At 34.1% G+C, this 17,852-nt stretch overlaps 1 protein-coding gene across 2 annotated transcripts in view; it reads left to right on the forward strand.

Moving 5' to 3' along the window:
- The window catches only part of LOC125678281 (sodium/mannose cotransporter SLC5A10-like), a 35,255-nt gene extending 24,919 nt beyond the window's left edge, over positions 1-10,336 (forward strand). For both annotated transcript variants that reach the window (XM_048916610.2, XM_048916609.2), the window contains exon 16: positions 8,616-10,336. In XM_048916610.2, coding sequence (XP_048772567.1) covers positions 8,616-8,815 — 200 coding nt within the window. In that variant the 3' untranslated portion in view covers positions 8,816-10,336. The remainder of the gene's footprint in view (positions 1-8,615) is intronic.
- The last annotated feature ends 7,516 nt before the right edge of the window (positions 10,337-17,852 follow it).

The raw sequence follows: 17,852 nt of genomic DNA on the forward strand, positions 1-17,852 counted from the left end.
GACTAGCAGTACAAGTTCAAATCTAAAGTTCATAAACCTACACTACACCCGTATAAACCGTGTACATGTACCAAGAGAAATAGAATACCTTTACTCTTCAAATTCTAATATGATATTGTTCAGCGGATATAAATGTGTCAATAGCTTGGTTCGTTTATAATAGAATAGGCCAAATATATCGCACCATCGCTAGCAAGGTGAAGATAACGAACAGTGATCAATCTCATAACTCCTATAAGCAATACAAAATAGATAGTTGGGCAAACACGGACCCCTGGACACACTAGAGGTGGAATGAGGTGCCTAGGAGGAGTAAGCATCCCCTGTTGACCGGTCACACCCTCCGTGAGTCCTATATCCTGATCAGGTAAACGGAGTTATCTACAGTCAAAATCAGTGTGCCAAGAACGGCTTAACAATCGGTATGAAACACGTCAGACAGCAATTGACCCAATGCAAGGTTGTATTGACGAACTAGATCGTTATAACGACCATAGAATTTGCGAAATGCTGACTTCAATCGAGACTGTTGAAATCCCTGTACCATCAACTTGTTTGTCAGTTGCTTACCTCGATTTAAAAACTGACTATACGCAGAACAAGCTCTTGCATATCGAATCAGTTGAGATATATAAACACCATATGCAGGTGATAATGGAATATTGCTACATAAATATGGGAAGTTGACGATGGAGAAGCTGAAATCATCCCGTTTGTCATACAGTTGAGTTGTCAGTTTGCCGTTAACGTCTACTTTCAATAAAATATATAAGTATGAAGCAGAAGTGGACGACTTTGTGGTGTCCTTTATTTCGAGCTCACTGGGATATATCAAATCGACATATGAATGAAAGCTATCATTGTTAATAGACAAAACGTCATCGATATATCTAAAAGTCGAATTGAAGGCCACCGCGAGAGATGTTTTCTTCTCACGTAGAAGTTTTTGAATAAATTCTTCTTCATATGAATGTAAAAACAGGTAAGCTAACAAAGGAGCACAATTCGTGCCCATGGGAATTCCAACAGACTGTTGGAAGACCTGATCACCAAAGACCACGAAGATATTGTCAATGAGGAACTCTAGCATATTTTTTATTTCAACTTCAGAGTACTTGTGCGTGGAATCAGAGTGGTGTTTAACAAAGTATGTTTTTCAATGACTGATCACTAGATATGAATATTTCCGTTTTCCGGGTTTTTTTAAGAAGCAACTGTCTATGATGTCAAAATGTCTAGTCTTTAATTTATCGTTAGGAATGGTCGTGTATAGTGTTGAAGTCATAGGTTTTAATGTTACTGATTTGGGGAAAATTCTGCGATTTCAAATTTACTAAAAGTTCTTTAGAATTTCTTAGAATCTACATTTGATTAACACCACTTCTGGCATATGTAGTCGCACAGTAAATTTGAAGTTTCTCCTTCACAGCTGTTAACATTTTCGTGAGGAGCAAAGATAGGGGCTTGGTAAAGCACTTACTGGATCCAGCAATGTATCTTTGCTTGTAAGGGTTTTTATGTAGTTTAGGAATCCAGTATAGGTACGGTAACTCATATTCATTCGACCCATTGACTGGAATATTAAATGTGTCTAAACTGAAGCATGGTTTTGAAGAATTTCATCTTTTGAAAGGGCAGTTGGAGTATAAGTATGATTACCAAAAGTGGAATTAATGTCAAGTTCGTTTAAAATACAGTTGTAATAATGAGCCTTACAAACAAAGACAATGTTGTTACTAGCTTTGCCAGCTGGAACCAAAACATATTTCTCATGTAACCTATCTAATTCTTTTATCACTTCTGGTTTACTAAACACAGAAGGATAGGTGGTACTTACTTTTGTTTTCATGTGTCTAATGCGGGATTTTAATATCCCTCTTATGCTTTTAACCCATTATGACAAATTATCAAGTTCTTCTTCATATTTAGCCCATCGTCTGGCATAATCTTCGACAGAACGCATAATAGAGATGAAGTTCTGTCGTCAATTAAAAGACCGAGGTTCTCTGTATTTAGGACCTTTAAGAATAAATGATTTGAGGTCCTCATTTTCAACTATATCAACATCACCAGTAATGACATGTCCAGCTGGACTATAGTTGAAAGAAGACGAAGAACAAGAACATGTTGGTGGATTACGTATAAGATGATCTATATCTAAGCACTGCAAAGTTTGTTTATAATTAAAAAGTTTGGATGCAATAGTAGTTTTATAGCTGTAGGAAATACAGGGTGTAGACTTGAACTTGAAATAAGTTGGAATACACGACTGAACCCTTTTATGACGAAGAATGTTGCTGATGTTGACGACATCTATTCCTTTGTTTGTAAATTTGAGCTTTAGGAACTGGCGGCATGATTTGGAAGGAATATCATCCATGGTCGTTGCTGGTTTATAGAGCCTGTGGTAGGCAACATCCATAATTATAGAGTTCAGTCTATATTCAGGTGTTGAAAAATCCAAGTATGGACTAGCCATAGCTTCTTCAAATAACGTGTGTAAAACTCTCAATGGAATAGAGTAAAGTCTTGTACGAATATGATGTGGACCTAATTGTCTGTTGACGTAAGGCAAAAGTGAATCAAACGTGACATCATTTATACTTGGTCTTTTGTATGAACGATGTCCATGACTGCGTTTCCGTCTTTTGGGTATTGGGAAAGAGTCCCATCACATTCACGTTATTTCCTCGTGGACTAGTCAAATTTCCCACATCATATACATTATCATTGCATCCATATGGAAATGCGGTGCCTAGGGTCCTGATTCAGTGATCTTCTCGTTGTCTACGAAAAGGGGTGCTTAATGTAGGATTGTTTGTGTGATGGTAAAGGTTTTCTAAAATCCTTACCTTCATGAACAAGATGGAGTGGTCCGGTGCATTAAAATGCTTGTAAAGAAGTTGGTTACCACCATTATTAAATTGAAATCTGTGCCCCGATATTCTTTTATTAAGTGAACCCTTGGTTCACATATAGATAGGTTACATGATGAATGCGTTTTGATTCCAATCTTGTTACAACATTGTCTATGCAAAGCTCATTATTATAACTGCATTTTAAACGAACTTGGCATGACTTCCACTTCTGGTAATCGAACTTATACTCCAAGTACCCTTTCAAAAGATGAAATTGTTCAAAATTATGCTTAGTTTTAGATACATTTAATATCCCAGTCAATGGAATGGATGAATATGAGTTACCGTACCTATACTGGATTCCCAAACTTTGCAAAAGCCCTTACAAAGATACATTGCTGGATCCAGTAAATGTTCTACTAAGCCTCTATCTTTGCTCCTCACGAAACTATTAACAGTTATGAAGGGAGAACTTCAAACGTACTGTACCACATCATATACCAGAAGTGGTTAAAATAAATGTGGATTCTAGAAAATTTTAAAGAACGTCTAGTAAATTTGAAATTGCAAACTTCTCTAAAATCAACATCAAAACGTATGACTTTTCAATACTTTACACAACCATTCCTCACGATGAATTAAAGACTAAACTTTTTGACATCATAAACAGTTGCTTCTTCAACAAAATTGAAAAAGGAAATATTGATATCTAGTGATCAGTCATCCAAAATATTACTTTTCTAAACACCACTCCGATTCCATATTCAAGGACTCTGACGTTAAAATTAAAAATATGCTGGAGTTCCTCATTGACAATACTTTGGTACTCTTTGGTAATCAGATCCTCCAACAGTCTTTTGGAATTCCCACGAAATGTGCCCTTTTGTTAGTCAACATGTTTTTATATTCTTATGAGACAATTTATTAAAAAGCTCTGAGATGAGAAGAAAAAAATCTCTTGCCCTGGCCTTCAACCCGACATTTAGATAAATCGAAGACGTTTTATCTATCAACAATATTTTTCATTTATATGTTTATTCGGTATATTCCAGTGACCTCGAAATAAAAGACACCACAAAGTCGTCCACATCTGCTTCGTACTTAGATATCTTATTGAAAATATATATCGACGGCAAATTAACAACCCAACTTTATGACAAACGACATGATTTTAGCTTCTCCAACGTCAACTTCCTATATTCATGTAGCAATATTCTATTATCACCTGCATATGATATTTTTAGCCGAGTTGCAACGAAGTTGAACTCGGCTATTGGTTTGGTGATGCGGGCGGGCGGGTTGGCGGTTGGGCGGGCGGTCGGGCGTCAACAATTAGTTTCCGGATGATAACTCGAAAAGTTTACAATCTAATCAAATAAACCTTTATTATATTGTTGGGTACCAGGTAAGGAAGACCCCTATTGATTTTGGAGAAAAATGGTCGAAGGTCAAGGTCACAGTGACTGAAAATAGAATGAATATTTCAGAAATATTTGGTTTCCGGATGATAACTCAGAAAGTTTAAATCAGAATCAAATGATACTTAAAGATATTGTTATGTACCAGGTAAGGAAGACCCCAATTGAGTTTAGAGAACATGGGTCAAAGGTCAAGGTTACAATGACCGAAAATAGATTTAAAATTCCAAAAAAATTTAGTTTCCGGAGAATAACTCGAAAATGTTTATTTTGAATCAAATGAAACTTAGATATATTGTTGGATACCAGCAAAGCAAGGCCCCTATTGATTTTGGAGAAAAAAGATCAAAGGTCAAGGTCACAGTGACCAAAAATAGATTGAAAACTTCAAACAAATATGGTTTCTGGACAGTAACTCGAAAGGTTTAAAACTGAAATTAGTTCTTCACAATTATAAATATGCCACATCATTCCTGACTTTACAATGTATCCCATGCAACCCGGCTTATGCACCCCTGTGTGTATATATTGATTTTTATCTTTTAACTGATTCAATACACAATACCTTGTTCTGATCAGTTTTCAATCGGGACTTGCTACAATTCGTTCCACATCATATTCGCACAAAACTCTACTCTGTTCCATGTAAAGTTTTACATACGTTATTTCAAGAAGCCACAGCTAGTCTATACTTGGATTTTTCAATACCTGAATATAGTCTGAACTCTACGATTATGGATGTTGCCAATTATAGGCTCTTTAAACCACCACGGGTCATGGATGATATTCCTACTAAATTGTGCCGCCAGTTCCTAAAGCTCAAATTTACAAAGGAATAGATGCCGTCAACATAAGCAATATTCTTCGTCATAAAAAGTTCAGTCGTGTATTCCAACTTATTTCAAGTTCAAGTCCACACCCTGTATTTCCTACAAATAAACTTCAACTATTGCATCCAAACTTTTCAATTATAAACAAACTCTGCAGTGCCTAGATTTAGACCATCTTATACTTAATCCACGTACGTGTTCTTGTTCTTCATCTTCTTTGAAGTATAGTCCAGCTGGGCATGTCATTACTGGTGATGTTGATATAGTTGAAAATGAGGACCTCAAATCACATATTATTAAAGGTCCTAAATACAGAGAACCTCGGTCTTTTAATTGGCGACAGAATTTCATTTCTATTATGAATTCTGGCGAGAATTATGTCAGACGATGGGCTAAATATGAAAAAGAACCTGATAATTTGTCAGAATGGATGAAAAGTATGAGAGGAATATTAGGAACCAGAAGTGATAAAAGAATTAGATAGGTTACATGAGGAATATGTTTTGGTTCCAGCTGACAAATCTAGTAACAATATTGTCTTTGTTTGGAAGGATCATTATTACAACTGTATTTCAAACGAATTTAGTATGACTTCCACTTTTGGTAATTATACTTATACTCCAAGTGCCCTTTCAAAAGACGAAATTCTTCAAAACCATGCTTCAGTTTTAGACACATTTAATGTCCCAGTCAATGGGTCGGACGAATATGAGTCACCGTACTTATACTGGATTCCTAAACTTCATAAAAGCCCTTGCAAACGAAGATACATTGCTGGAGCCAGTAAATTATCTACCAAGCCTCTTTCTTTGCTCCTCACGAAAATATTAACAGATGTGAAGGAGAAACTTTAAACTTACTGTGCTATTACATATGACAGAAGTGGTGTAAATCAAATGTGGATTCTAAACAATTCTAAAGAACTTATAGTAAACTTGAAATCACAAAACGTATGACTTTTGAATTCTTTATACGACCGTTCCTCACGATGAATTAAAGACTAGACTTTTTGACATCACAGACAGTTGCTTCTTCAACAAAAATGGGGAAAAAAAGCAAGTATTCCTATCTAGTGATTAGTCATCCAAAAATTACTTTGTTAAAAGCCACTCTGATTCCACATACAAGTACTCTGAAGTTGAAATAAAAAATATGCTCATTGTTCCTCATTGACAATATCTTCGTCGTCTTTGGTGATCAGGTCTTCCAACAGTCTTTTGGAATCCCTACAGGCACAAATTGTGCTCTTTGTTAGTTGACCTGTTTTTATATTCATATAAAGCAGAATTTATTCAAAAACTTCAACGTGAGAATAAAAATTATCTTGCTGTGTCCTTCATTTTGACTTTTAGATATATCGACGTTGTATTATCTATTAACAATAATAATTTTCATTCATATGTCGATTCAATATATCCCAGTCAACTCGAAATAAAAGACACTACAAACTCGTCCACTTCTGCTTCATACTTAGATATTTTATTGAAAGTAGATATTAACAGCAAACTGACAACTCAACTTTATGACAAACGGGATGATTTCAACTTCTCCCTCATCAACTTCCCATATTTAATGAGCAATATTCCATTATCACCTGCATATGGTGTTTACATATCCCAACTGATTTGATATGCAAAAGCTTGTTCTGCGTATGGTAAGTTTTTAAATCAAGGCAATCTACTGACAAACAAGTTGATGGTGCAGGGGTTCCAACAGTCTCGTTTAAAATGAGCATTTCACAAATTCTGTGGTCGTTATAACGATCTAGTTTGCCAATACAATCTATCATTGGGTCGAGTGCTGTCTGGCGTGTTTCATGCCGATTTTAGTTACCTGATCAAGATATAGGGCTCACGGCGGGTGTTACTGTAGGTCGACAGGGAAAGCTTATATATATATATATATATATATATATATATATATATATATATAGAGGTATTTATAATGTATATACATTTTATGAACTATACTAGCGGAAAAAAAAGAAACTGCATTATAAAATTTAGTATAATTTTTCTATATTTAGTGTTTATTCTTATAAAATCTAAATAATCGATAAAGGTGATGTTTTTTGAAGAATATTGGATAGTACCCGACTTAGATGAACGGACTTTTTCATGGTTAATGAACACATGTTGTTTATTGAAGTGTTCGTACGTACGATTCTTATTGGCCAATACTGTTTGGAGTAAGAAGTGTAAAAGGTTTGTTTGGACACTATTCGTTAAGGAAAGCACTTTGGTTTTGACAAAATTTACCCTTCTGTCGTGCCAGGACTCAGCGAAAACCAACGTAGTCGTGCTGTTGGGATGCTTCCAGCTGGAATGGCACAACATATCACAGCAAGACACTTTGGAGTTCATCGGAACACCATCCAGTCATTACGGAGACGTTTCCAACAATATGGTAACACTCGGGATCTACCACGTTCTGGACGTCCTCGTGTTACGTCGCGTTGACAGGACAACCACATTAGACTTGTGCACCTGAGAAATCGTTTCCAGACAGCAAGTTTGACTGCTCGTAGCATTCCTGGACTTCGACCAATCAGTCAAACAACTGTGCGTAATCGTCTGCGCGAGCACAACATCAGACCAAGGCGTCCAGTGGTGAAGCAGTATTTGCTTCAACGTCATAGCGTGGTGCAGACGACAACTGCGATTCAGAATACAGGACTGGGCCAATATTCTGTTCACTGATGAATCCAGATTTCATTTGGATAGCAGTGACGACCGTTGTAGAGTGTATCGTCGCGTTGGGGAGCGGTACCAGGACGCTTGTGTTGTGCAACGTCGACAATTCGGTGGAGGTAGCGTTATGGTGTGGGGTGAAATAACAGCACGTGGAAGGACCCCTCTACAAATTATCAATGGAAATCTCACCGGCGTACGCTATCGAGACGAAATTATTCAGCGCCATGTGATACCCTTCATACAGAGACAGCAAAATCACATCACTCTGCAGCAAGACAACGCAAGGCCACATGTTGCACTTGTAGCCAGGGACTTTTTTGTTCAACAGAATGTCGATGTCTTGCCTTGGCCAGCTGTTCCCCCGATTTATCGCAGATCGAGCACGTGTGGGATGAAATGGAACGACGTCTACGCCGTTTACCAAATCAGCCAGTGACATTGGCTGATTTATGCCAGGCTTTAACCAACATCTGGAACAACATCCCTCACGCATTTCTGAACACTTTAGTGGCATCAATGAGGCGCCGTTGTCAAGCATGCGTGAATGCAAATGGTGGTCACACGCGTTATTAACTTTGTTAATTCAAGTTCGAATACCAGTGTCTTTCGAGTGTGCTGAAATTGACATTATTCGACGTTAATATTAAAGGATTATGAAATGTTGTAACGAATACATTTGTTAACAGTATTACAAAAAATAAAATTCATTGTTCATTGTTAATTTGTATTATTTTTTCGTATATTAAATAATGCAGTTTCTTTTTTCCGCTATTATATAAATGGAGTATGTTGAAGTATATCAATTGTCAATTTCAGCTCAATTTGACATGGAGGCGTCCTTTACTGTACTGGATAATCCTGAAACCAAACCAACTGCGGATAGGGCCTGTAACCCATCGGGAGATACTATTACAAAAACTAAACTTTACATGGACAGAAAAACTAATATCTTCCTTAACATCAACGCATGTATTCTCATCGGTGTATTTGTGTTCTTATATTGTCTCTTTGGGTAATAATTCTGCAAGGTTTAAATGTTTATTTTCAAGACATGATATCGGACATAGATATCAGCACTTTATTTCATAATTACCTATAGTAAGATAACTCTTTTTACGAAGAAGGAAGGAAAAGTACAGTAAAGGGGGATACATTTACGAGTCTTCCCTTAACTTCAGATTCTCTGTAGAACCTAAGCTAGTCATTGGGACTTATGTAATAAACTATTGATGTACTTACCTGTATATGCCATCTTGATTTTGCTAAATGTTTCAGGCACAACGTACTTTTTTCGTTACAAAGTCCGCAAAGTTAGATGTTATTGACTGGTTGTTCCCTTTTTATAGTAGTGACAGTACTGAATGGAAGATTGAACAGATGAATTGAACCATTAAACTCAATGACGAGTCTGAGTTTGTTTACTTGTTTGTTTTGTTTTTATTTTACATTTTTGTTTGTTTTTTGTCAAGAATTTTCAGGCATTTATGAAGTCAACAACTCCCCCGCCCCTTTTAAAAAGATGTCTGTATAATGCTCTGATTGAAGGACAATAGTTCTTTGATATTAACTGGAAACGCTAGTCTAATATTTACAAGTTAAGCCATATTCACGAAACATTATGTATATTGTTTGATACCTTTTGTTGATTCACAGTAAAAGATCTAGAGAACCCGTGGTTTAGTTATAAAATATTCAAGACGCTAGTGGAGTTTTGTTTTATAGTAATTAGCTAATACAATAGTTGAAATGCTACTTTTTGTGTTTTCTGTTAGTATATTTGTATCTTCTTGGTGATGAATTTCACTACATGTTTGATTGCAATTATCTGATGTAAGGAACGGTGGAGATAACGAACAGCAATCAATCTCATAACTCCTATAAGGAATACAAAAAAGAGAGTTGGACAAACACTGATCCTTGGATATACCAAGGGTGAAAACAATGTTTATCACTAAAAGTGTAATGATTCACCGCGATACATCAAAACCGTGATTCTGTAATCGATTCTCGATACAAAACTAAGAAAATACGGTTTGGGTCAATATAAACGAATAAAATATGTACAAGTTATCTATTTACTTCCTTCATCTTTTCAATGACGCCTGTAATTGGCTATAGAAACATCCAATCAACACTCAGGTCACTAAAGCAAACAAGATGGAGGGACATGATGACAATCTAATGTTCAAAGATATTACTAATACGTGTTTCATACCAATAGTTAGGCCTTTCTTGACATAATGATTTTGACTACGGATTACTCCATATACCTGATCAAGATATAGGGCTCATGGTGGGTGTGACTGATGACAGGGGATGCTTAATCCTTCTAGGCACCTGATCCCACCTCTAGTATATCCAGAGGTCCGTGTTTGCCCAGCTCTCTTTTTTGTATTCCTTATAGAAGTTATGATATTGATCACTGTTCATTATCTTCACCTTTCATCAAATCCGAAAACATGTCAATTTTGTTTTGATCATTTGCTATAATCATGTACTGAGTACTGTTAAGTGATTAAACAACTTTCTGAGCCAAACTAGTATGTCATGCTTTTAAGATTTGTATTTAATTGACTGATTTTGTGATATTATCTATCTAATATATTTAAGTTTCAAGGAGAATATAAATAGTTAAAGAACTTTATGTCAATGTAATTACATAAAGACAAACAATTTCAGCTCATTGAATAATTATATTTCATCCCTAGGTTGAAAATTTACGATATTTCAAATTTAGTAATTATGAAGTTGATGTTATTTTATACACCTTATCATTAGGAATGGTGTTAAACTTCAAAGGCGTTCTTATTGCTAAGTTCCATTGGATTGAATGCCTATCATCGCTTTGTTTCTTGTATTAATGTTTCAATTGTACAATTTTCATCAACCCGAAGATTGCACCAAATCTTCGAAAGAAAACTTAACTGAGCACCCCGGTATCTTAAATGTGAACTGCAAACAAACAAACAAAAAAACCAAAAAGAACTCGGTGAACAATAATGAGCAAAGTATCTTTGAAATTTTAGGATATTAATTTATAATTGAATTAAATTAGTTTTATATGAAATCACCCTTCATGATGTATTATAACAGAACCAATATCAACACATAGTAAATTTGATATAAAAAAAATATTTCAATATGTCAAACAACAGTAGTATAATTAGTTTTAAATGTCTCTGATATTGGTTCATTTACTAGTATTCCGACAAGGAGACATTCAATTTAATCGGGTTCGTTGTACTAAAAAAATATTATCTTTAAAGGTAAACAAACTTGAACTCCTTGGCGGTAAGCACATTATAATCAACCACCACAGTGTTTATGTTTGAAACACTTTTCTCGTTTATGTTTTGGAAACTTTTTTCTGTGTTTTTGTGTGTGTCTTTCGTACTCTGGCTGAATTTTAAATTCTTTGTTAACATGTATTTGTATGGGATAGTTTACATGTACAATGAATGAGGTTAAAAATGTTATCAGTAAATTGCCAAGGTTTGGGCACAGGAGTCGGCAATTTTATCAATAAAGTAGAAATATATGAAAAATGGGCATAAATACTACCACTGAGCTTCGCGAGCGTAGCGAGCGAAGCGACAGGAATGCAACGCTATTTCGACAAAATCTGCTCCGGTGTTATGTTGCGTGAAAAAGACAGCAGTACCCGGTTATAAATAACATCAGTCGATGTGTCCCACCTGATTTCTGGATCGGTCACCCTTTTAATTGCCGTCAATTACTCTAAAATCCAAAATAAACATACTTTCGAAAAAATTCACTCGCCATAAGTTTTGTGTGACGTCACGTCATTTGCTGCTGAGCTATCGCGGTTGAATTTTATCATGTTTACAAGAAAAAGATTTAAAAAGAAATAAAACGTCTTTTTTATGACTAGCTTTTGTGTTTGTTATTTTTTTAGAGACAATATTTAACTGGTAATTAAATTTTAATTGAGTGTTAAGTTTACGTAAGTAATATGCGTTTGAAAATAAAGGGAGGTAATTTTTTCAAGAAATCAATAATGTGCTTCAAATTTGAAGAAAGATGCCCAACAACTTATATATATTGTGTTTGATATCACACTTCGAATGGAGCCCATCATCATATTGGGGGTGGAGACACAATAAAGTTTTCAAACCCATCAGGAAAAAAAATGACTTATTGAGTACAGTACCTGAATTCTCAAATATATCTAGATCTATTCCAATTTCAAACAACAGATGTACAGTTGCAGTTTGTGCATTCCCTACCCCCCCCCCCCTTTCCTTCATTTTAGGGTAGTATAATTTACAACGCTTATTTTCTCATTAAATAACATTCTTCAATTTAAGCTGTTTAAACCTAGCTCATCTTTCAATAAAGCCTAAAAGCACTATTAAAGTATCATGCTGAATTTTCTTCTCATCCTCACAAATATCAAGGGTTCTGCGTGAACTCATGGTTCTATGGGATGGACTCAGCTAGGGCTGCTAACACTGTAGGAATGTTTTCTCAATGTATCAAGGTCCATATGTCCCAAATCAAGCTGATTTATAAATCCTTGAATATGGATTTGCCCCCCCCCCTCCCATCATGATTTTTAAAAGGTATGTCATTGACTGTGCCACTCATGGAAAATTCAATAGCAAAAGGAGCATCGATGATTTTTTGAATGCTAAGTGAGGTTCAAAATAATTTCAGCAAATTAATAATAGTATTTCTTCATGCCACGGTGTTCTGCTGTAACCTCATAGAAATAATTACGGGAAATATCTTGTAAATTATAAATATTACTATCTTTTGTTATTAATATTTAGTAAATTTCTATGGGTTGGCGCGATAAAGAATTAGTCTCACTGCACTACGTCCTTGAATGAAAAAAAAAAAAGCACAAGAGGCATAAAAAGACCGCATCCCTCACCCACCTCAAACTGAAAAAAAAAAGCAGGGGACGTTGACCCTGAGTGACTCGGGTGATATATGGGAAAAAGAAAGTTGATAAACTGTACTACCAAGAATTTTGCAATCAATAAAGATTTCTATCTATTAAAAACTTTTGTTATGTGTGATGTAAAATTACAACAATATCTAGGCCATCACATGCCGTGATTATCCGGAATTTCTCAGTGTCAACTTTGATTTCACTGCGATAGTTCAGCAGCAAATGGCATGACGTCACACAAAACTTATGGCGAGTGAATTTTTTCGAAAGTATGTTTATTTTGGATTTTAGAGTAATTGACGGCAATTAAAAGGGTGACCGATCCAGAAATCAGGTGGGACACATCGACTGATGTTATTTATAACCGGGTACTGCTGTCTTTTCCACGCAACATAGCACCGGAGCAGATTTTGTCGAAATCGCGTTGCATTCCTGTCGCTTCGCTCGCTACGCTTGCGAAGCTCAGTGGTAGTATTTATGCCCATTTTTCATATATTTCTACTTTATTGATAAAATTGCCGACTCCTGTGGTTTGGGTTGTCAAGAAAAAAGAAAAGATGTTTTGAAATATTTGAAGTAAAAAAAAGTGTGATATCTATTGTTTACAAGACACGCATTTTACAGAGGACATACAGAACATTGTTACCAGGTCCAGTCCAAAGACTATTTCTACCTACATAGCTATTAATAGCTACGAAGGTATTTAAACCTACTTAAAGTAGCCATTTCTACCTACTTTTACCTGTTTTTGAAAATATAGATAATAATTAAGGGGCATCTTTTAAACAGGTCAGTCGTTTTATGCATCATGTTGTGCATGTGCACGACAAAATTCGGAGTGTAAATTTGAATACTTTACGAGGGTGTAAAATGCAGCGGAAATGCATGAAAATTCGTCCCAAAAGCCTTTAATGTAAAAATGCGTGAAGGTAAACTTTAAAATCGATACAGATTTGTAAGACATTCCACGCTTTTTAACACGCAGCTTTGATCCTAAGCTCTTAGGAAATGGAACTGGATGCTGTTATTTATGCAAATTTGAAAGGTTAGAAAGTAATCATTTTTGTCCAATATTTTTGTGGCATTCATCGTCAGTGTAAGTTTATCAAGAAATTTGGTACACACCATATTGCGCCGTTCCTGCATTTGGCCACGAAATGCAAGTAAAGGAAAAAGTAGTTAAAATAGCTACCTGGGGTAGGTTTTAAATACCTACGTAGCTATAAGTAGCTACGTAGGTAGAAATAGTCTTTGGACTGGACCTGGTTACTAATGAATGGGGGTATGCTAAATGTTTTTTTAGTTCATTTGTATCAAATGCAAGAGGGACCGCAATACTTTTTAACAACACTTTTGACTTTGTTTTGCATAAAGAAAAAAGAGATAAGAATGGCAATTTTATCATGTTAGATGTTACTATAGAAGAAAAAAGAATCACAATTAGACCAAATATTTTTCAGGAAAGTGGTAGAAACTGCAGAAGAATTTGAAAATGATTATTATATTTTTGTGGAGATTTTAATTTTGTTATAAACCCTAAACTGGATTATAAACATTATAAAGAAAATACCACTAATAACTCTAATGCTAGAAGTGTTATGTTAGAAACAATGGAAGATATGGATATTTTTGATATTTTTAGAAAATTACATCCCGAAAAATTTAGATATACTTGGAGGAGGTAAAATCCCACAAAATTGGCTAGATTAGATTTCTTTTTTTGGTTTCTAGATTTTTACTTAATAGCATTCAAGATTGTGTCATAGATCCAAGCTATAGGTCAGATCATTCAATGGTAATATTAACTATAAAAATGCAAGATTTTAAAAAAGGTAAAGGACTGTGGAAGTTTAACAATTCATTGCTTTACGATCAAGAATATGTTAAAAATATAAAACGTATAATTTTACAAACTAAACAACAGTACATGGCTTCTGTTTACAGTAAGGAAAATATTGGCTCTATTCCGGATAATGAAATCAATTTTCAAATTAATGATCAGTTGTTTTTAGAGATTTTGCTTATGGAAATTCGAGGGCAGTCTATATCATATTCAACATACATTAAAAAACCAATAGAGAAGAAGAATTGAAAACACTAATCAAGACTCTTGAAGATAAGGAAGATTCAGGTACATGTAACGTACATGTAGGAGAATCTAACTGTAGTGTGGATGAATTAAAGAAAGAGCTGGAAAAAATAAGAATTGAGAAGTTAAAAGGTTCGATGATTAGATCTAGGGCAAAATGGATAGATGAAGGAGAAAAACCCACAGAATATTTCTGTAATCTAGAAAAAAGAAATTACACAAATAAGACAATTCAAAGAGTTGAGAAGGAAGATGGAAAGGTTATTGCAGATCAAGATGATATATTGGAAGAAACATGTAAATATTATGAGAACTTGTACAAAATAATAAAAACAAAGGGTGAATTGAGGGAATGGGGAAAAGATGAAGTATTTGAAAATATAAGAAAACTATCATATGAGGAAGCCAATAACTTAGAAGGGGGGATAACCTATAAAGAAACAACAGACACATTAAAAAGAATGAATAATAATACTAGTCCAGGAAGTGATGGTTTTACAACAGAGTTTTTCAAATTTTTTTTGACAGATTTAGGCCATTTTGTAACTAGATCATTAAATTATGCATATGGAAAGGGAGAACTAGCTAGTACTCAAAAACAGGGGGTTATCACTTGTTTACCAAAACAAGACAAACCAAAACAATTTTTAAAAAACTGGAGACCAATAACTTTATTAAATACTGTTTACAAAATAGGATCAGGATGTATAGCAAATCGAATAAAACATATTCTACCAAAATTAATAAATGGGGATCAAACAGGATTTATACCAGGCAGAAATATTGCGGAAAATACTAGACTGATTTATGATATAATGAACTATACTCAAGTAAAAAACATTCCAGGTGTAATTCTACTCATAGACTTTGAAAAAGCTTTTGATACGATGTCTTGGGATTATTTAATTCGTGTTATGAAACTATTCAATTTTGGTGAATCTATCATCAACTGGATTAAAATTTTTCTTAACGATTTCACAACAACAATAAATCAGGGTGGAAATCTATCTAGATGGTTTAAAAATGGACGCGGCTGTAGACAAGGGGACCCTATCTCTCCCCATTTGTTTCTATTGTGTGCAGAAATATTAGCAATAAAGTTAAGGGGTAATGATAAAATCAATGGTATAAGAATTGGAAATATAATGCATCTCATCTCGCAATTTGCAGATGATACTTCTATTTTCTTAGATGGCACTAAAAACTCACTGGAAATTGCTTTGAATGAACTAAAAGACTTTAGAGAAATGTCATGACTATCTGTTAATTACTCTAAAAGCCAAGTAATATGGATTGGAAGTAAAAGGAATGCAATAGGAAAATTAGTGGATGATACAGAATTATCATGGAATGAAACAAAATTTAAAGTATTAGGAATTGAGTTTGACACTAATTTAAGTGAAATGGTGAAGATAAATTATGACCAAAAAATGCTTCTATTAAGAATTTATTAAAACAATGGAAAAGAAGAAATCTGACTCCAATTGGCTGCATAACTGTTATAAAATCTCTAGCAATATCAAAAATTGTACAATTGTTTATTTCTTTACCGAATCCATCAAAAGATACTATTGACCAGTTAAACTGTCTATTTTTTAATAATTCCTTTGGAAAAGTCCTGTTCATAAAGTAAAAAAGTCTATAGTTAACCAGGAATATGAAAAGGGTGGTTTAAATATGATAAATATAGAACATTTCATTGCAAGTATGAAAATATCTTGGGTTAAAAAATTGCTGCAGAGTTCAGCAAAATGGCAATTTGTCATAGGCGAAGATATCAATATTAGTCAGGTCATTAGATATGGCCCAACATATGCATTAAAGAATATTGAAAAATCAAAAAACAAATTTTGGCAAGATGTTTTTAATTCTTGGAAAAAACTGGAGAATTGTTTTGAAAATGAATTGACACCAGAAAAAATGGGTAAAACTGAAGGAATGGAGTAAAAACAATATTTACCTAATAAATTCGTTGCTGGATGAGGAGGGCAATATAATGACTTATGCTCAATTCAAAACAATGTTTGATATTAAAACTAATTTTTTGGAGTAACACAAGCAGTAAAGAAAATGATGAAAGATTTTAATATTGATTATCTGATTAAAGAACAAGAACCAACTATTCCCTTACACATTTTACCTTTACTAGATAATAAAACCAACAATAGAAAAATTTACAAAATATTGAATTCTAGCAAAGAAAAACCAACTGGACAAAAAAAAAATGGGATAAACAATTTGAAATATCTAGTGAAGAATGGAGAGGAATTCATAAGGATGTTTTTATGAACACAAAAGATAGTAAATTACAATGGCTACAATATCGAGTAAATCATAGAATTTTAACTACAAACACTTTTTTGAAAATGATTGGGAAATCAGACAGCGATTTATGTACTTTTTGTTTAGAGGAGAGAGAATCATTGGAACACATTATGTATGATTGTGAAAAAGTCGGTATTTTTTAAAGAAATATGCAATGTTGGTTTACTGAAACCTTTTCATTCAATATTATAACTGATAAGAAGACTTTTATCCTTGGATATTTGAAAATTGAAATGGTAAACTTTGTAAATTACCATTTGAAACATTATATATACTGTTCCAAATGTACAGGAGATTATTTGTCATTGAGTAAATTTAAAGCCACTTGGACTAATGTATACAGAGTGGAAAAACAAATTGCAAGTAAATATAATTGTACAGATCAGTTTGAAAAGAAATGGAAATTATTTGAAACATTAGCTCAAGTATATTAACGGAAATTAGGTTAAAACAAAAATATCCTAAAATGCTTCTTTTTAAATATTATATACATTTGTTATAATTTTTATTTTTCTTCGTACAAGTACGAGGTGAAGTAAATGTATATTCAATCAATAAGTGTGTTTAAAGTAGTATTTTTTAAATAACAAATTTGGTATTACATCATATACTAGTATCTGATTGTTAATTATTATAGTATGATATTTATGAATTCAACCAGAGTACATTGTCAATTTTTTCTACTTTCTTTACTTCTAGCCTTCGTTTAGTATGAATGTCT

This window comes from Ostrea edulis, chromosome 2, assembly GCF_947568905.1.
Source record: "Ostrea edulis chromosome 2, xbOstEdul1.1, whole genome shotgun sequence".
Classification (NCBI taxonomy): domain Eukaryota; kingdom Metazoa; phylum Mollusca; class Bivalvia; order Ostreida; family Ostreidae; genus Ostrea; species Ostrea edulis.